This window comes from Microcebus murinus, chromosome 5 (assembly GCF_040939455.1).
Source record: "Microcebus murinus isolate Inina chromosome 5, M.murinus_Inina_mat1.0, whole genome shotgun sequence".
NCBI lineage: Eukaryota > Metazoa > Chordata > Mammalia > Primates > Cheirogaleidae > Microcebus > Microcebus murinus.
Genome location: NC_134108.1, coordinates 112,267,862 through 112,288,283, shown reverse-complemented (window position 1 = coordinate 112,288,283; position 20,422 = coordinate 112,267,862). Strand labels below are relative to the sequence as shown.

Below are 20,422 nucleotides of genomic sequence, written 5' to 3'. Positions count from 1 at the left end.
TTGCAATGTGAACCCAGAATTCAGCCTCAAAGGTGGCCCTGAGGATAGGCCATTGGCTAGGGGTGATATTTAGTTCTGCTTAGTTCTGCTTAGTTAGAGTGATATTTAGTTCTGCTTAGTGATATTTAGTTCTGCTTAGTTTAATAACATCTCTTCCAAAATGTAGATATTTTCACATTTGCACCTTTGCGCAATTGTTAAGAAAAAAAGTTAAGTGGCAAGTGCAGAGCTTTCACTTGCCCTTTGCCCCCCACCTCACCCCCCCTGCACACCCTCTTATGCAGGCGTCCTCAAACCACGGCCCCGGCCACATGCGGGTGTTTCTGCACACCTGTTTTTTACTTCAAAATAAGATATGTGTAGTGTGCATAGGAATTTGTTCATAGTTTTTTTAAAACTATAGTCCGGCCCTCCAATGGTCTGAAGGACAGTGAACTGGCCCCCTGTTTAAAAAGTTTGAGGACCCTTGCTCTTATAATTTAATTTTTAACGATGTCTGTGCTTAACAGCTGGCTCACAAATTTCCAGAAAATGTAATGATCAACTCTTGCAAGCTGGTATGAGCCAGCGCCAGCACTCACGGCCACCACCCTGTGCTTGGTGAGGCTGCAGAGAAGGCCACCCACAGAGCAGGTGCGGCCTGCGGAGAAGGTCCCACAGAGCAGGTGCGGCCTGCAGAGAAGGTCCCACAGAGCAGGTGCGGCCTGCGGAGAAGATCCCACAGAGCAGGTGCGGCCTGCGGAGAAGGCCACCCACAGAGCAGGTGCGGCCTGCGGAGAAGGTCCCACAGAGCAGGTGGGGCCTGCGGAGAAGGTCCCACGGAGCAGGTGGGGCCTGCGGAGAAGGTCCCACGGAGCAGGTGCGGCCTGCGGAGAAGGTCCCACGGAGCAGGTGGGGCCTGCGGAGAAGGTCCCACGGAGCAGGTGGGGCCTGCGGAGAAGGTCCCACGGAGCAGGTGCGGCCTGCCTTTGGAGGCCGGTGCTGTGGAGAGAATCTCATGTCACGGGAGAGGCACTTTCGAGCCTTCCAAATTCCCAGCTTTCATGGAACAGGAACCCGGTGACCTTTAGACCTACTAACTTCCTTCTCTACTCTTCCTCCTTCCTCCCACTCTAGAAAGGAGACATACTTAAGGCAAACAGGTTTCTGCTTATCTCAGCCTCAAAGGGTGGTCCCTCAAATCCAACAGCTTTGCCTCCTGCTTCCGCCCTGTTGCTGGCTCTCCTCTTTCTCCCCCTGCGCCGCCACACGCCTCTCTCCAAACAGAAGTCCACCCTGCCACCTCCCTCAGACCTGGACAACCACACTGCCTGGCTGGACTTGCTCCTCCCAGGGGAGGACCGGGAGCTACAAATGCTGGCATCTCTACCCAATAGCGGCTGTCACTGCCACAGCTGTAATCAGGTGGAGAAAAGATAAGCTGGAGTGGGGTGCTCTGTGGCCCTCCCCGCCTCCCGCGCTCGCCTGCCCACGCCGCTCCCGACTGGCCTTCACCCTCAGCCCACAGCTCCATGTCCCATTCAGACCCAGGCACTGGCCCTGGCTCTCCCCGTCTCTGCAGCCCGACTTTGCTCAGGAACGCAGCCACCCTCCAGAGGACGGCAGGAAAGTTCTCTTTGGCCCCTGGTTCCTATGGTTACTTCTCTTTGGCCCCTGGAACTGGGCAGGCAAACTGTTGGCTTATCGCAGAGAAGAATATAGAGGCCCAGAAAGCATAAAGGAGTTGGGGTCCCCTGGAGCAGGCATCATGTCCCCAAATTCTCATTCCTTTTCCAGAAGCAATGATGATTACATTCTTTGCTCATTTTTGCAAAATTCAGCACTGACCTTATTCTTTGGACCACAGTGTTAATCCCACCTCTACCTTAAAGCAAACGCACTTTCATCCCCTGGTCAAGGACAGGGACTGGGCCCCATCTTCCTGGGTCCTCTGGGTGGCAGAAGCTGGTTGATGCATGTCACACACCCAGCTGGGAACCCTAGTTTCAATCCACCCTCAACTTCAGATTAGTACCAAGTGCCATATCTAACAGCAATGCGATGTCATGTTTCCTTCACAAATGCTGTCAAATTTCAAATCACTGTTAGCTCTGATAATGCCTGAGGGTGCCCACCACATGCAGGGTGGCCATGCGTGCCACTAGCCTGAGGGAGAAGCAGGCCAGGCCACCAGTGGGAGGTGGATAATGGACCTGCAGGTCTGGCTGAATTCCATCCCTCCGGGAATTCAAATATTTCCAGGTCTTAACAATTAAAGGCTGTATGAGGTGATAGCTGTGTTAATCAGGCTGACATAATCAATCCATAATGTTATATATATCAAAACACCAAAATTGTACTCCATAAAAATATGCAGTGGTCAGGTGCGGTGGCTCACGCCTGTAATCCTAGCACCCTGGGAGGCCGAGGCGGGCGGATTGCTCAAGGTCAGGAGTTTGAGACCAGCCTGAGCAAGAGTGAGACCCCATCTCTACTAAATATAGAAAGAAATTAATTAGCCAACTAAAATATAAAATATATATAGAATATATATTCTATAAATGAAATGTAATAAAATAAAATAAATATAAAATATAAAATAAAATAAAATATAAAATATATATAGAAAAAAATTAGCTGGGCATGGTGGCGCATGCCTGTAGTCCCAGCTACTCGGGAGGCTGAGGCAGGAGATTGCTTGAACCCAGGAGTTTGTGGTTGCTGTGAGCTAGGCTGACACCACGGCACTCTAGCCCAGGTGACAGAGCAAAACTCTGTCTCAAAAAACAAAAAAATGCAGTTATTAGTCAATCAAAAAGTAAAAATTTAAAAGAGAAACTGAAGCAAAAATAAATATAAACAAGTAATAATTATAGACTAGTTTATATATAGCTCTGGCATCTTCGTTGTCTAATGAAGTATATGTTTTAAAAATTAGAGGGCAAATTTAAAGAAAAGGTTTAGCTTGAGTAAAGAGAGGATTTTAGGTGCCTTTTTCTATCCACATCTTGCTTTGCTACTGGTCTCCCCGACTGGAGTCCCTTCCCTCCCCCAGAGCTGAGGATGGCCCCACACTCTGTCCTCCCCACCCCCAGCCCCTGCACTTCCTCCTGCTTCCCAGGACATCTGGAGGAGGAGCCGCCACTGAGATGGAAACAGTCCCTTCTGCCCAAGCCGCAGTCCCCACCGGACACACAAGACCACCTCCATCTTGGCCAACCGGCACTGCTGTCTCTGACAAGCCCAGCCCAGGAACGGAAACAACCCAGGCCCGAGGAGCTGGTGTTGGCACTTCTGCCTAAGGCACAGGAAGTACTTCTGGAGCAGCTGCGCGCACTCTGCCCCGGGCCCCACTCTGGCTGGAGTGGGCACCTCCTCCGCCGCCCCAGGGTCATCCTCGGAGGAAACAGGCGTGACCTGCTGCCCAGATCCACCACTGCCACAGCAGCCTGGCCACCCCATCTCAGCCCCGCAAACTCTAGAACAGAGCCAACGCTCCGTCTCTGATAAGGGCACTGCTGGTGCAAAACAGCCACCGTTGGCCAAAGCACGGCAGCACAGAACACGCACAACTCTTGACCAAGGCATAAGCACTCAAGCCCCTGCACCCCAGACGCCATCTTCCCTGGAAGATAAACCACCTCTGCTCATGACCAGCAACCACTCAGACAGGCACAGTAACCTCTGCTCAAGGTACATCACATCTGGGAGAGCATGGCCACCTTAATGAAGCCCTGAACACAGCTGTCGCCCCAGCGCCCATCCTCATCCCAGACACCACCATTTCCAAACAGGTACCATCACCTCTTCTCAAGCCTCAGCCACTACTGAACTAGGATAGACCTCTTCGTCCAAAGTGCAGCCATCACCAAATAGGCACAATCACTGTGCCTTAGCCACAGCCATCGTGGCAACCAGCACGACCACTTTCATCCAGGACACAACCACGCTGGAGTGGCACACCCACCCCTACTGCGTGTTGGGGACTGACATTATACTTTCTTGGTTTAAGAATTAAATTTAGTGAGTAATGTACATGCTCTGCCCAGAGCGTTTGAGAGTACTGTGTCTGGACAGGCTCCCTGTGATAAACAACGTTGCTGCCTAGAGGCATAACAGAGGACCTGAGTTTCTGCAAGGAAGCAAGAGCTGCCCAGCCCCACGGCATTGGGGTTCTGGAGGCCACACCATAAACACATTGTTCCTAGGATTGCTGCTTAGCCCTAGGAACTAGGGCTGGTTAGTCATGACGGGTAAGATTCCTCAGGGAGGAACAACTTAAGACAGACACAGCTGCTGGGAGTCAGCCTAGAGGAACTGGGGATGGAAAATGCCCCCGTGGCTGCCTTGCCCATCCTTGCTAATCTTGGTCTGTGATCTACGCCAGGCGCCTAGAGCAACCACTTGGAAACCCTGAGTCAGGGGACATCTGAGTCCGTAGGCTACGTGTTCTGCAATTTATGGCAATTGCTGTAATGCCTGGGTGGTCACATATAAGGAACTAACTTTGATTTTTTAGAGTATAAAAATAAACTGACCAGTGCATTGGGCATTCAAGTCTTGTACTGTCTTTGTGTGTTCGTGTCTTTCTTTTGTGTTTTGTGTTCATCCCTGTCCTGCAAACAGTCCATGGCAAGTGGTGCAGCGAGCAGGGTCTGCATCATTTCAGGATGACATGATCAAGCAGGAACCCCTTTGGCTATTGGTAAGTGGCACCCAACAGGGGACTCTCGGGAAAAAATGGGAACTACCCCCTCAGCCGCTGAGCGTGAATATTGAAAGTTAATTCAAGGATTATTAAATTTGGTGGGGGTTGAAGTGAAAGAAGGAACCCTAAAGTGGTTGTTTGCTTTAGTGCAGAGACATTGTTACTGGTTTCAATCTCAATCTCAGGTACAGTTAAATCTTCATAGCTGGCAGCAAGTTGTTAAAGCTTTGCGTGTCACCCATCAGCAAGGGGACATCGTTGATTTAAAAATTTGGTCAGTTTGTAGTGCTGTTACTCAGGCTCTCTCTCTCCTACGGCCGGACTTGGAGAAGGGTGATTCTGATGGGAAACTGATAAAAACCCTCCGAGATCTCCACCTCCTTCCCCAAGTAAAGATGATCGGGAGGAGTCCTCAGGAGAGGAAAGAGTTGATCCCTCTTCTGATGTTTCTGCCCGAGTCAAGTTAAAAGAGCTTGTTCGATCTGAAATGCAGGAGTCAATCCCTTTGTTTGAGAAGAGCAGGATGTCTGCCGCGGCTGGTCCACCGCCACCTCCTCCTCTTGCCGCCTTTCCTGTTCAGCCCACCGCCCGTCTTTAAAATGCATTTTTACTGTTCCTTTGGGTACTCAGGGGCTGGATGATGATTCTCCCCCTCCTCCTGATTTTGATGACAATCCACCTTCAATGCCAAAGTCAGGCACTGCTTTCCCATCCCCCGACATAGGGCGTCCCCATCGTCAGGGAGGCTTTTGGCCTGGAGTAGATGCTAACTATCCAGGAGGTGGTTTTCATGTTAGATGTCAAGGTCTTCCGTACAAAATTCTGAAGGAAGTCAAGCAAGCAGTTCAATCATATGGTCCCCAATCTCCATTTATTACTGGTCATATTGATGCCTTTTTGAGCCAAAACATTTCTTTAAATTGGGAACAGTTAGGAACAACTACCTTAGAGAGCCCTCAATGGCTGCAACTTTGCAGTTGGTGGGTTGGGGAGCATGCATTCAGGCTCGTCTCAACGCTCAACAAAATCCTCAGGGGCTGACGAGGACGAGCTTACAGGCTCAGGGCAATATAAAACCTTAGAAGCCCAAGCAAGACTCGGAGATGCAGCCGTAGCTCAGACCAAGTCCATTTTTATTTGAGCCCAGAAAAGGATTGAGACCTCTGGTGTCCTGGGGTCCTCCTTTGCCAAAACTATGCAAGGAGAATGGCCTTTATCAAAAAGTCTCCAAACAATAAATGCTGGCGTGGATGCGGAGAGAGAGGAACACTCCTACACTGCTGGTGGGACTTCAAACTAGTTCAACCTCTGTGGAAAGCAATATGGAGATACCTTAAAGCAATACAAGTGAATCTACCATTTGATCCAGCAATCCCATTGCTGGGCATCTACTCAAAAGATCCAATGACACTCTACAAAAAAGACACCTGCACTGGAATGTTTATAGCAGCACAATTCATAATTGCAAGGCTGTGGAAACAGCCCAAGTGCCCATCAATCCAAGAATGGATTAATAAAATGTGGTATATGTATACCATGGAGTACTATTCAGCTCTAAGAAACAACGGTGATATAGCACATGTTATATTTTCCTGGTTAGAGCTGGAACCCATACTATTAGGTGAAGTTTCCCAAGAATGGAAAAACAAGCACCACATATACTCACCAGCACCTAAGCAGCACCTAAGTGGTCACATAGGTACTACAGTAATAGGGTATTGGGCAAGTGGGAGGGGGGAGGGGGCGGGTATATAGATATATAATGAGTGAGTTGTGCACCATCCGGGGGATGGTCATGCTGGAGACTCAGACTTGTGGGGGGAGGGGGGAATGGGCATTTATTGAAACCTTAAAATCTTTACCCCCATAATATGCCTAAATACAAAAAAAAAAAACAACTACGCAAGGCCCCGCTGAGCCATATACAGACTTTTTATCTCGCCTTAAAGAGGCGGTTCAGAGGAGCGTTAGTTCCACGGAGGCTGCTACTATTATCATACAATCTTTGGCTGTGGAAAACGCTAATCCTGATTGTCAAAAAATTTTGCGCCCGTTAAAGGCTAGCGGCACCACTTTGGAGGAGTCTGTCCGAGCTTGTGCCGGTGCGGGGGCGCTGCTCGCCATGCCACCTTAATAGCTGGAGCCACTGAAAAGGGGGTGGTCGCCCCACATGTCACAGCTGTGGTGAAGTAGGACATACGAGAAAAGAATGCAGACGAGGGGGCCGTCTAATGCCCCTTCCAAGGCTCGACCCGTGAATGTCAATCAAAATTTGATAAAAATGGAAATCTCCTGCCAAGCCCTCAAGATCCCAGTTAGGGAACTTCTCGAGGGACCCCAACCTCAGGGCCCTCAAAACAATATAGACCTCACTTTCAGCAGTACCTGGTGAGCGATGGGATGGCCCATCAGATGAACAACCCCTTTCTTCAGGAGAACGAGGCTTAAAGGTTACCAATTATACGCGGCCACCAAAGGCAATGTGGCAGCTGATCTCTCTGTGGCCAGAACGTACACATTGACACCTGCAGGGGGCTACAAATTAGTTCACAAATTAGCTACCCGAATTTTTGGTCCCTTACCTAAAGGAAAAGTTGGATTGATTATTGGAAGAAGCAGTAGCACCCTCAAAGATCTTTTTATACACTTAGGGGTCATTGATCCTGATTATACTGAGGAAATTAAGATTATGGCTTCTGTCTCTCAGATTACAAAAATTTTTGCAGGAACCCGCATAGCTCAGATTTTACTTCTGCCGTATACCCGTTTCCCACCTGAGACGCCGATCGCCAAGGGGGACGTGGCAGCACAGGCACAAAGGTGTTTTGGGAAACTTTAATTCAAGATTCTCGGCCTGTCCCCAATCTCACTGTTGCAGACCGCTCTTTTGAGGGGTTGCTAGACACTGGGGCCGATGTCTCCATTATTTGCTTTGCTCAGTGGCCCCCTGAATGGCCCAAGTGCGCCGTGCCCACTGTACTTTCTGGGCCGGGCCAGGCTCTACATGTTTATCGCAGTGATGATTTTTCATGTGCTTAGGACAGGAAGGTCAAAAAGCTTCTTTACAATTTTATATTACCGATATTGCAGTAAATTTGTGGGGCTGGGATCTTTTACATCAATTTGGAGCTTTTGTGACCATTCCTTGCTTACCTGCCAAGGTTAAAAATATGATGTTAAAAATGGGCTATGACCCCATACATTTCAAAAAAGCCTCTTCTGAGAAAACCTCACCCCCTTCTTTAAACTAGTTGCCACTGTTCATCAAACTCCTCCAGCTATGTCATTGCATTGGCTCACCGATCAGCCTGTATGGATAGAGCAGTGGGCTTTAACAAAAGAAAAGCTCGAGGCTTTCAAAATTTTAGTTGCTGCCCGGCGCGGTGGCTCACGCCTGTAATCCTAGCTCTCTGGGAGGCTGAGGCGGGCGGATTGCTCAAGGTCAGGAGTTCAAAACCAGCCTGAGCAAGACCCCGTCTCTACTATTGTAAGGGCCTGGTTGCACCCCAAAGCTGCTGGCTCATTTGTGCGAGCCCGGATAACAGAAAATGGGCCCAGGGGAGGAGTAATCGGCTCCTGGAAACTGCTAGCTTGGGGCCCAAAGGTAGAGCTATCGGCTAAACGCATATTTCTGCTTCTGAGAATCGCTTGCTTGCAGCTGGACGCATAGGTACGGTGCCAGATAAGGGAGAAAGCCCCCTTTGCCACCGGCGGGCTACCAGTCCACCAATCATTTTAAAGACTAACACGCACAATCAGCTTGTGCAGCGCAGGTGTTCAAGAGGGAGGGGGGATAAAAGGGGAGCCCCAGCTTTGGTCAGGGTCCTTGCCTGTAAGAGCGGCCACTGCGCTGGCACTCTAGGGCCTGGACCCTGGCTAGCCAGAAAATAAAGCTCCTCTTGAGTGATTGCATCCTTGGTGTCTTTGTTCGTCTGCCTGGCGGGGTGCAGGAAGCCGGTCCCTAACATTTGGGGGCTCGTCCGGGATAAGGCTCCCCTGCAATCCGCTGAGTAGAACACAAAGCTGAGGGAGGAGTGAGCGAGACCCCACACCCGGACTAGCCGAGTGTGTAGTAGGACGAGGAACGATTCCCGGGATTGCTAAGCCGGCACAGGACCTAGGCGGACGCGCTGGAGGGTCGCCGGTCGGAGCCAGACGGAGACGTCCTCTGGCTCCGGGAGGACTCCGGTACCGGTCTCGCCGCCAGAGGCGGGGGCCAGGAGGAATTCGGAGAAAGGAAGTCCGGACCAGGTTAGGGCATTGTCTCTTGTAATCTGTCTAGCTTCTGTTGTCTGTTTTGTCTGTCATCCCGTGTTGTCTGTCATCACTGTTTGTTACCACCGGGGAGAGTGAGAGTGTGCATGGGTCTCGAGAGCAAGATTTTCAATTTAGGAAACCTGCGAAGAGGAGCAGAGGAGGACCTTAGAGCCACGATCCGGGGCAGACCAGCATTGGCCAAAGGTCCCTGTTGTGTCATCTGCCGTCGGATCCTCACCCCAGAGGCCTCTGCCCTAGGCCAGTGCTGGTACCGCCACCTGCCCATAGTAGATTCAGAGGAATCCTGCCCCAGCCTAAGCCCTGAGGGGGGCCCGCGCCCTAGGACTCCGCCACAACCATGGGGCAAGCCATGACAACGCCTCTCTCTCTCTCCTAACAGGCCACTTTAAGGACGTGAGGGAAAGGGCCCGTAGTCTGTCCCTGGAAATCAGGAGGGGCAAACTAGTCACCCTTTGTAAAGTTGAATGGCCCGAGTTTGATGTCGGGTGGCCTAGAGAGGGATCCTTTGACAGAGTCATGGTAAAAAAAGTAAAAGAGAAAGTCTTTGGGCACCCTGGGCACCCAGACCAGATTCCATACATTATAGTCTGGCAGGATTTGGTGCGAGATCCCCCACCTTGGATGCAAGCATTCGTGCCGCCCTTTAGGGGGTCCTCTGAGGTCCTCACTGTGCGAGGTAGTACTAAGAAAGAACAGCAGGACTCCCCATCCACCCAGGGGTGCTCCGAGGTCCTCACTATGCGAGGTAGTACTAAGAAAGAACAGCAGGACTCCCCATCCACCCAGGTGCTCCCGGAGTCCAACCTTTACCCAGATTTGATTGGGCTGACCGAGCCTGATGCCCCTCCTCCTTATAACCCCAGGACAGCGCCCACGATCTCCGAGGCAACAGCGCCCCAACTAAGTGCTGTGGGAGGGGAAGAAGGGCCAGCCTATGGCACCAGACAGCGCACGGGTCGAACCCCCGACCCGGAGCCTGTGAAAACATTACCCTTGCGAGCAGTCGGACCCCGGGGGGGAGATGGGACACAGAATTACCAATATTGGCCTTTCTCTACCAGTGATCTTTATAACTGAAAAGCCCAAAACTCTAATTTCTCTGATAACCCTAGAGATTTAATTAACCTATTAGACTCTGTTCTCTTCACACATCAGCCCACCTGGGATGATTGCCAACAGCTACTTAAGGTGCTCTTCACCACGGAAGAGAGAGAAAGGATACAGGGGGAAGCAAGGAAATTGGTCCCAGGAGAAGATGGTAGACCTACAACAAACCCACGGACCATTGACCAAGTGTTCCCCCTTGAACGACCTCCGTGGGACTACAATGAGGCCGAAGGCAGGGAGCGTCTCCGGGTCTACCGCCAGACTCTGATGGCCGGTCTCCGCATGGCGGCGCGAAAGCCGACCAATTTGGCCAAGGTAGGAGATGTGCGTCAGGGCCCAGAAGAAAGCCCGGCAGCATATTTAGAAAGAATCATGGAAGCCTTCCGGCAGTACACCCCCATAGACCCCACCTCAGAGGAAAGTAAGGCCGCTGTCATGATGGCCTTTGTGAATCAGGCTGCTTCAGACATAAGGCGAAAAGTGCAAAAGATAGACAGACTAGGAGAGAAAACCTTACAGGACCTATTAGAGGTAGCAGAAAAAGTTTACAATAATAGAGAGACATCAGAAGAAAAGACAGAGAGGATAAGACAAGAAGACAGGAAATTTCAGGCTAGAGAGATGCGGAAAGCAAATAAAGAAATGGCTAAAATTTTGCTAGCCGAGAGAGAGAGAAGGTGGGAGGAAAGATCAGAGAACAGAGCAGGGCCCAGATTCCAGAGAGAGAGGCTTGACAGGAACCAGTGTGCCTGTTGTAGAGAACATGGGCACTGGGCAAAAGAGTGCCCCAAGAAGAAAGGGGGGCAGGGATTGGGGGGATCTAAAGGGGTCATGGTGGTAGGTCAAGCAGAAAATGACTAGGGGCGACGGGGTTCGGTTCCCCTCCCCAAACCCAGGGTAACTCTACAGGTGGAGGGGAATCCAGTAGACTTCCTCATAGACACCGGGGCTGAACATTCTGTACTAACTCAAGATAAAGGGAAATTATCTAAAAGGACCAGCTGGGTGCGGGGAGCGACTGGAACTAAGTTATATCAGTGGACCACACAGAGAAGACTAGACTTGGGAACAGGACAAGTGAGTCACGCTTTCATGGTCATTCCTGAGTGCCCCACACCACTACTAGGCAGAGACATACTCACCAAGCTCAAGGCCCGAATTCACTTCAAAGAGGGGGGGATAATGGTAACTGACAATGAAGGCAAACCCCTCAGCGGCCCCCGGGTCACCCAGGTTCTAACATTGACACAGGCGGATGAATATAGACTGTATCAGCCAACAAAGAGCAGGGGAGACAGTATAGATCAATGGCTCCGAGAATTTCCCATGGCTTGGGCTGAGACAGGGGGTACGGGGTGGGCCAAGCACAGGCCGCCCCTCTACATCGAACTAAAGCCGGGTGCTGAGCCGGCTCGTGTCAGACAGTACCCCATGTCCCGGGAGGCAAAGGCGGGGATAACACCCCACATTCGGAGACTCCTAGACAGTGGGATTCTCAGAAAATGCCAGTCAGCTTGGAATACACCCCTGTTGCCGGTAAAGAAACCTGGAGGAAAAGATTATAGACCAGTACAAGATCTTAGAGAAGTCAATGCAAGGACTCTGGACATCCACCCTACCGTTCCAAACCCCTACACTCTGCTAAGCTCGCTCTCTCCCACGTTATCCTGGTATACAGTTCTAGATCTAAAAGATGCTTTCTTCAGTTTGGCTGTGGCGACACGCTGTCAAGAGATTTTCGCCTTTGAGTGGCAGGACGAAGAGAGAGGGGTCTATGGGCAACTGACATGGACCAGGCTGCCTCAGGGGTTCAAAAATTCACCCACCCTCTTCAACGAGGCCCTCCAGGATGACCTGAGTGAGTACCGCGCCAACCACCCCGAGGTAACCTTGCTGCAGTATGTGGATGACCTGCTGCTGGCTGCCCCTGACCCCCAGACTTGCCTAAAAGGTACCAGAGACTTACTTAAAACACTCGGCGAGCTGGGGTATAGAGCCAGCGCAAAGAAGGCCCAAATTTGCAGAGATGAAGTCACTTATCTTGGGTATAAGATAAGAGGGGGCCAAAGGTGGCTGACTGAAGCTATGAAGCAGACTGTGTTACAAATACCCACTCCGACCTCGAGCTGAGAGTTAAGAGAATTCTTGGGGTCGGTAGGTTACTGCCGCCTTTGGATCCCGGGGTTCGCGGAAAAGGCCCGCCCTTTTTTTTTTTTTTTTTTTTTTTTTTGAGACAGAGTCTCACTTTGTTGCCCAGGCTAGAGTGAGTGCCGTGGCGTCAGCCTGGCTCACAGCAACCTCAATCTCCTGGGCTCAGCGATCCTACTGCCTCAGCCTCCCGAGTAGCTGGGACTACAGGCATGCGCCACCATGCCCGGCTAATGTTTTGTGTATATATATATTTTAGTTGGTCAATTAATTTCTTTCTATTTTTGGTAGAGACGGGGTCTCGCTCAGGCTGGTTTCGAACTCCTGACCTTGAGCGATCCGCCCGCCTCAGCCTCCCAAAGTGCTAGGATTACAGGCGTGAGCCACCGCGCCCGGCAAGGCCCGCCCTTTATATGAAAAATGCAAAACAGGGCAAACATGGGAATGGACTGAGACAATGGCAAATGCCTTCCAAGTCCTAAAAACGGCCATGCTGAAAGCACCTGCTCTAGCGCTCCCTGACCCCACCAAAGAATTCCACCTCTATATAGATGAAAAAAAGGGCATTGCAAAGGGGGTGCTCGCACAAACCCTAGGGCCCTGGAAGAGACCAGTGGCCTACCTGTCAAAGAAGTTAGATCCGGTGGCAGCCGGATGGCGGGCGTGCTTACGAGTGATCGCGGCCACAGCCCTATTAGTAAAAGATGCTGATAAACTTACCCTGGGACAGAGACTGATAGTCACTACTCCGCATGCCATAGAAGGGGTTTTAAAGCAGCCTCCGGGGCGATGGATCACAAATGCAAGGCTCACTCACTACCAAGGACTGTTGCTGGATGCACCTCGCATCGAGTTCCAGGCCCCCGCCACCCTGAATCCGGCAACGCTCCTGCCTGTTCCAGAATCAGCAGCACCCGAGCACGACTGTCTCGAAATCCTGGCTGAAACCCAGATGGCCCGGAGAGACTTGAAGGACCGCCCCCTTCCGAACAGCGACCTAATCTGGTTCACGGACGGGAGCAGTTTCGTCCGAGAGGGACACGGGTATGCAGGGGCGGCCATAGTCGATAGCCAGGGCAAGCTTATCTGGGCGGCCTGCCTTCCACAGGAAACGTCTGCTCAGAAGGCAGAGCTGATAGCGCTGACAGAAGCACTCCGCCGGGCTCAGGGAAAGAGGCTGACTGTATACACCGACAGTCGCTATGCATTTGGGACGGTGCATATAAATGGGACCCTCTACAGAGAAAGGGGGTTCATCACGGCAGAGGGAAAAGAGATCAAGCACAAGCCCGAGATTCTCCACCTGCTAGAAGCCATCCTACTGCCAAAGGCAGTGGCGGTAGTCCACACCCCGGGACACCAAAGTGGGGACTCCCTAGAAGCAAAAGGAAACAGGCAGGCAGATGCAGAAGCCAAAAAGGCTGCGTACGAGGGCATGCCACTAAGCGTCCTACACACGGGCCCCGGCCTGCCGCCTCCGGGAATGGTACAGATACCCCCAGTGCCCACCTATACAGAGACAGACAAAGCCTGGGCCGAAGAACAGAAAAATACACACCAAGGCGAGGACGGATGGATATGGGACAAAGAGCATCGCATGATAATGCCAGAAGCTTTGGGACGGTATGTGTTACAGCATCTACACCAGACCACCCATTTAGGAAAAAACAAAATGCTCCAGCTGCTGGATACTGCTCAGTTGAGGTTCAAGTCACAGAGACAGGTGGCCGCCGATATTGTCCATGACTGCCAAGCTTGTCAGGTTATGCAACCGGGAAAAACCAAGGGGACTCACACAGGTACGAGGGAAAGGGGGAGGCAGCCAGGACTGTTCTGGGAAGTAGATTTCACAGAGGTAAAACCTGGGAAATACGGATACCGGTATTTACTAGTCATGATAGATACATTTTCTGGGTGGGTCGAGGCTTTCCCTACTAAAAATGAAGCTGCCCTAACTGTAGCCAAAAAGTTATTAGAAGAAATTATCCCTAGATACGGGGTGCCAGAAGGAATGGGCTCCGATAATGGACCTGCATTTATAAGTCAGATAAATCAAAAATTAGCCCAAACCCTGGGGATCAATTGGAAGTTACATTGTGCATATAACCCCCAGAGCTCAGGACAGGTAGAAAGAATGAACAGAACACTAAAGGAGACTTTGACTAAATTGGCACTAGAAACTGGCGGAGACTGGGTGACCCTCCTTCCCTTCGCCCTGTTCCGAGTCCGGAACACCCCCTACCATCTGGGACTAACTCCGTTTGAAATTATGTATGGTACTCCCCCACCAGTGGTGCCTAGGCCAAAATGCAGTGGGGCACTTCCAAAACACCCTAAAGAAATACTACAAGCTGTACAGGCCTTACAGCATGTCCACAGTCGGATATGGCCAGCACTTCAGGCCGTATACGATGCGGCAGGACCAGATGCTGACCTCCCTTATCACCTGCACCAACCGGGTGACTGGGTGTGGGTAAGGAGACATAATAGTAAAACCCTGGAGCCCAGGTGGAAGGGACCTCATCAAATTATTCTCGTTACCCCCACTGCTCTCAAGGTAGACGGCATATCAACTTGGATACACCACTCCCACGTAAGACCAGCCAACAAGAACGACCTAGAATGGTGCCAGAGCCAGTGGAGAGCGACGGTGGACCCAGAGAACCCACTGAAGGTCAGGCTGACTCGAGTAGCAGCAGCGCCACAAGAAGCCAGCTGAGTCCTATTCCTCTTGGACTACTGCTTATACTGTCTAGACTCAGACTTGGGGCTGTGGCACCTGGAGATTGGACCTCACTACAAAAATGTATGCAGGGTTTGTTTTATATCTCCTTGAGAGCATTTTGTTAATGGGTGGGGGTGTTGTAAGTGTGATGAACAATTTCAATCCCCACAAACCCCATAGTCTGACATGGGAAATTGTCAATCAAGAAACCCATGAGGTCTGGAACGTGACCTCTGGGGTGGCCCCCTTAAACAGTTGGTGGCCGGACTTATATTTTAACTTAGAAAAAGTCAACCCCCTAGAAAAGCCAGCACAGACAATAGCGATATCCTCAGGAGGCCCTGGTGCTGCCCCAATCCCCAGTACTTGGGTAACTGGACCATGGAGGGAAGACATAGAACGAACCTCTATGAGCCGGAATGGGTTTTATGCCTGTCCGGGATTCCGGCCCCCTCAGGAAAACCGTCAGTGTGGGGGTATTGGAAGTTATTATTGTGCCAAATGGTGGTGTGTGACCACCAATGATGGGGAATGGAAATGGCAGGCACAACCTCTTCTCATTAGCATGTCCTATGTCCAACCTTGTACTAAAAACAGGTATGCCAGAGACTGCAACCTAATAAGGGTAAAATTTATAGAAAAAGGAAAGAAAGATAGGCGGTGGATAACAGGACTCTCATGGGGGATATGCCTCTACCAAAGACCGCACGTTTGCTCACTAATATATATCAAACTTAAAATTACCCCGCTCCCAACAGCAGTAGGACCCAACCAGGTACTACATCCATGGCCAGCTACTGCCAGGCCCAGCCCGGCAGCACCCCAGACCACCTCCAGCAAAGGGACTCTCCACAAACTAATGGCTAGCACAAGTAGTCCCCGAGGCCCATCGCCCGATGGAGAGCTCACAGATCCCTTATGGAAAATGCTGACAGCAGCATATAATGCACTGAACCGTACAAGTCCCAATGCCACACAGGCCTGTTGGTTGTGCTATGACATAAGGCCCCCTTTTTATGAGGCGGTGGGGCTGGCCACTTATTTTAACCTGTCTTCAGAAGACTCCCCTAAAACGTGCCAGTGGGATCGTAAGGGCCCCGGACTCACCCTCCAGTCAGTCCTTGGTAAAGGTACCTGTTTAGGAACAGTGCCTCCCAGCCATGCACCACTCTGTGCCAAGGGTAACAGGACGCTAAGCCTATCTAAGAAAACAAAGTGGGTTATCCCCGGGCCAGGTGGGTGGTGGGTTTGCTCCAAGACCGGTCTGACCCCTTGCCTTAGTATGTCTATTTTCAATGAGTCTGAAGATTACTGTATAATGGTATTAGTGTTCCCAAGAATAATATACCACACTGAAGAGACAATGTATGAGGGTATGATAGGGCAAAGAGCTGCTAACCTAATTTTTAGAAGAAAAAGAGAGCCCATCACAGCCATAACCTTGGCTACTCTTTTTGGCTTAGGAGCAATCGGAGCAGGAACTGGTATCTCTTCCCTGGCAATGCAGCAAAAGGGGTTTCATAGCCTAAGAGCAGCCATAGATGAGGATATAGCGAGAATAGAAGAGTCCATCTCACACCTAGAAAAGTCACTAACCTCCCTATCCGAGGTAGTGCTCCAGAACCGGAGGGGGCTAGATCTAGTGTTCCTCCAGCAAGGAGGACTATGTGCTGCTCTTAGAGAAGAATGTTGTTTCTATGCGGACCATACGGGAGTTGTTAGAGAATCCATGGCTAAGGTCAGGGAAGGGCTTGCCCGCCGCAAACGAGAACACGAGCAGCAAGCAGGCTGGTTTGAGTCCTGGTTTAACAGCTCCCCGTGGTTAACTACACTGATATCCACCCTACTGGGCCCACTCATTATAATACTCTTAGCCCTCACGTTTGGGCCTTGTCTAGTTAATAGACTAGTGGCATTTATAAAAGAGCGGATTAGCACTGTACAGCTTCTAGTGTTGCAACAACAATACCAAAAGCTAAACACAAGGGACGAGCAAGAGTGCTCGTCAATGGTCTAAAGAAAGGGGGGAATGTAAGGGCCTGGTTGCAGCCCAAAGCTGCTGGCTCACTTGTGCGAGCCCGGATAACAGAAAATGGGCCCAGGGGAGGAGTAATCGGCTCCTGGAAACTGCTAGCTTGGGGCCCAAAGCTCCTCTTGAGTGATTGCATCCTTGGTGTCTTTGTTCGTCTGCCTGGCTTGGTGAGTATGTCTCTGCCTAGTAGTGGTGTGGGGCACTCAGGAATGACCATGAAAGCGTGACTCACTTGTCCTGTTCCCAAGTCTAGTCTTCTCTGTGTGGTCCACTGATATAACTTAGTTCCAGTCGCTCCCCGCACCCAGCTGGTCCTTTTAGATAATTTCCCTTTATCTTGAGTTAGTACAGAATGTTCAGCCCCGGTATCTATGAGGAAGTCTACTGTCAAGCCTCTCTCTCTGGAATCTGGGCCCTGCTCTGTTCTCTGATCTTTCCTCCCACCTTCTCTCTCTCTCGGCTAGCAAAATTTTAGCCATTTCTTTATTTGCTTTCCGCATCTCTCTAGCCTGAAATTTCCTGTCTTCTTGTCTTATCCTCTCTGTCTTTTCTTCTGATGTCTCTCTATTATTGTAAACTTTTTCTGCTACCTCTAATAGGTCCTGTAAGGTTTTCTCTCCTAGTCTGTCTATCTTTTGCACTTTTCGCCTTATGTCTGAAGCAGCCTGATTCACAAAGGCCATCATGACAGCGGCCTTACTTTCCTCTGAGGTGGGGTCTATGGGGGTGTACTGCCGGAAGGCTTCCATGATTCTTTCTAAATATGCTGCCGGGCTTTCTTCTGGGCCCTGACGCACATCTCCTACCTTGGCCAAATTGGTCGGCTTTCGCGCCGCCATGCGGAGACCGGCCATCAGAGTCTGGCGGTAGACCCGGAGACGCTCCCTGCCTTCGGCCTCATTGTAGTCCCACGGAGGTCGTTCAAGGGGGAACACTTGGTCAATGGTCCGTGGGTTTGTTGTAGGTCTACCATCTTCTCCTGGGACCAATTTCCTTGCTTCCCCCTGTATCCTTTCTCTCTCTTCCGTGGTGAAGAGCACCTTAAGTAGCTGTTGGCAATCATCCCAGGTGGGCTGATGTGTGAAGAGAACAGAGTCTAATAGGTTAATTAAATCTCTAGGGTTATCAGAGAAATTAGAGTTTTGGGCTTTTCAGTTATAAAGATCACTGGTAGAGAAAGGCCAATATTGGTAATTCTGTGTCCCATCTCCCCCCCGGGGTCCGACTGCTCGCAAGGGTAATGTTTTCACAGGCTCCGGGTCGGGGGTTCGACCCGTGCGCTGTCTGGTGCCATAGGCTGGCCCTTCTTCCCCTCCCACAGCACTTAGTTGGGGCGCTGTTGCCTCGGAGATCGTGGGCGCTGTCCTGGGGTTATAAGGAGGAGGGGCATCAGGCTCGGTCAGCCCAATCAAATCTGGGTAAAGGTTGGACTCCGGGAGCACCTGGGTGGATGGGGAGTCCTGCTGTTCTTTCTTAGTACTACCTCGCATAGTGAGGACCTCGGAGCACCCCTGGGTGGATGGGGAGTCCTGCTGTTCTTTCTTAGTACTACCTCGCACAGTGAGGACCTCAGAGGACCCCCTAAAGGGCGGCACGAATGCTTGCATCCAAGGTGGGGGATCTCGCACCAAATCCTGCCAGACTATAATGTATGGAATCTGGTCTGGGTGCCCAGGGTGCCCAAAGACTTTCTCTTTTACTTTTTTTACCATGACTCTGTCAAAGGATCCCTCTCTAGGCCACCCGACATCAAACTCGGGCCATTCAACTTTACAAAGGGTGACTAGTTTGCCCCTCCTGATTTCCAGGGACAGACTACGGGCCCTTTCCCTCACGTCCTTAAAGTGGCCTGTTAGGAGAGAGAGAGAGGCGTTGTCATGGCTTGCCCCATGGTTGTGGCGGAGTCCTAGGGCGCGGGCCCCCCTCAGGGCTTAGGCTGGGGCAGGATTCCTCTGAATCTACTATGGGCAGGTGGCGGTACCAGCACTGGCCTAGGGCAGAGGCCTCTGGGGTGAGGATCCGACGGCAGATGACACAACAGGGACCTTTGGCCAATGCTGGTCTGCCCCGGATCGTGGCTCTAAGGTCCTCCTCTGCTCCTCTTCGCAGGTTTCCTAAATTGAAAATCTTGCTCTCGAGACCCATGCACACTCTCACTCTCCCCGGTGGTAACAAACAGTGATGACAGACAACACGGGATGACAGACAAAACAGACAACAGAAGCTAGACAGATTACAAGAGACAATGCCCTAACCTGGTCCGGACTTCCTTTCTCCGAATTCCTCCTGGCCCCCGCCTCTGGCGGCGAGACCGGTACCGGAGTCCTCCCGGAGCCAGAGGACGTCTCCGTCTGGCTCCGACCGGCGACCCTCCAGCGCGTCCGCCTAGGTCCTGTGCCGGCTTAGCAATCCCGGGAATCGTTCCTCGTCCTACTACACACTCGGCTAGTCCGGGTGTGGGGTCTCGCTCACTCCTCCCTCAGCTTTGTGTTCTACTCAGCGGATTGCAGGGGAGCCTTATCCCGGACGAGCCCCCAAATGTTAGGGACCGGCTTCCTGCACCCCGCCAGGCAGACGAACAAAGACACCAAGGATGCAATCACTCAAGAGGAGCTTTATTTTCTGGCTAGCCAGGGTCCAGGCCCTAGAGTGCCAGCGCAGTGGCCGCTCTTACAGGCAAGGACCCTGACCAAAGCTGGGGCTCCCCTTTTATCCCCCCTCCCTCTTGAACACCTGCGCTGCACAAGCTGATTGTGCGTGTTAGTCTTTAAAATGATTGGTGGACTGGTAGCCCGCCGGTGGCAAAGGGGGCTTTCTCCCTTATCTGGCACCGTACCTATGCGTCCAGCTGCAAGCAAGCGATTCTCAGAAGCAGAAATATGCGTTTAGCCGATAGCTCTACCTTTGGGCCCCAAGCTAGCAGTTTCCAGGAGCCGATTACTCCTCCCCTGGGCCCATTTTCTGTTATCCGGGCTCGCACAAGTGAGCCAGCAGCTTTGGGGTGCAATCAGGCCCTTACAGCCTGTGCTGATTATGTCAAAACATTTGATAACCACTATCTTCCTCACAAATTGTATTCTTTTTTACGTATACATTCTGTTCTCCCTCTAACAGTACAGCCTCTCAACCTTTATCTGCTGCTACTTTTTTTTACTGATGCTTCCAACACTTGCAAGACCAGTTATTGGAGCTCCCAGGTACAAAAGGTTGTTATCTCTCCTTGTCCATCAGTCCAGCAGAGTAAACTTTATGCTATTTGTCTGGTGTTGCAAGACTTTCCCAATGAGCCTCTTAATATCATTAGTGACTCTCAATATGCCGCTTATGTCACCTCCCAACTACCTACTGCCTCGTTACCACTTAATTCTTCTACAACGGTACAGCAGTTGTTTTCACACCTACAGACTCTTCTTCTCAAACGACATTTTCCCATCTATTTGGTGCA

At 51.2% G+C, this 20,422-nt stretch overlaps 1 protein-coding gene and 1 long non-coding RNA gene across 4 annotated transcripts; one reads left to right on the top strand and one right to left on the bottom strand.

The window, feature by feature from the left end:
- Positions 1 to 8,444: 8,444 nt before the first annotated feature.
- On the bottom strand, positions 8,445 to 13,026 carry LOC142871003 (uncharacterized). Its single transcript, XR_012919352.1, has 2 exons — positions 12,941 to 13,026; positions 8,445 to 9,084 (listed from the first exon to the last, which is right to left on the bottom strand). It is a non-coding gene; the product is annotated as an uncharacterized LOC142871003 (long non-coding RNA).
- LOC142871002 (uncharacterized) lies at positions 12,314 to 15,596 on the top strand. Of its 3 annotated transcripts, none has more exons than XM_076003531.1 (2): positions 12,314 to 14,019; positions 14,782 to 15,042. In XM_076003531.1, exons 1-2 carry the CDS (start codon positions 12,678 to 12,680, stop codon positions 14,937 to 14,939), a joined length of 1,500 nt encoding a protein of 499 aa, XP_075859646.1. In that variant the 5' UTR covers positions 12,314 to 12,677; the 3' UTR covers positions 14,940 to 15,042. The 3 variants fall into 3 exon arrangements, with proteins under 3 accessions (XP_075859646.1, XP_075859647.1, XP_075859645.1); XM_076003532.1 differs by having other exon boundaries at positions 12,318 to 13,843; positions 14,782 to 15,596; XM_076003530.1 differs by having other exon boundaries at positions 12,319 to 14,019; positions 14,778 to 15,596.
- Positions 15,597 to 20,422: the final 4,826 nt, after the last annotated feature.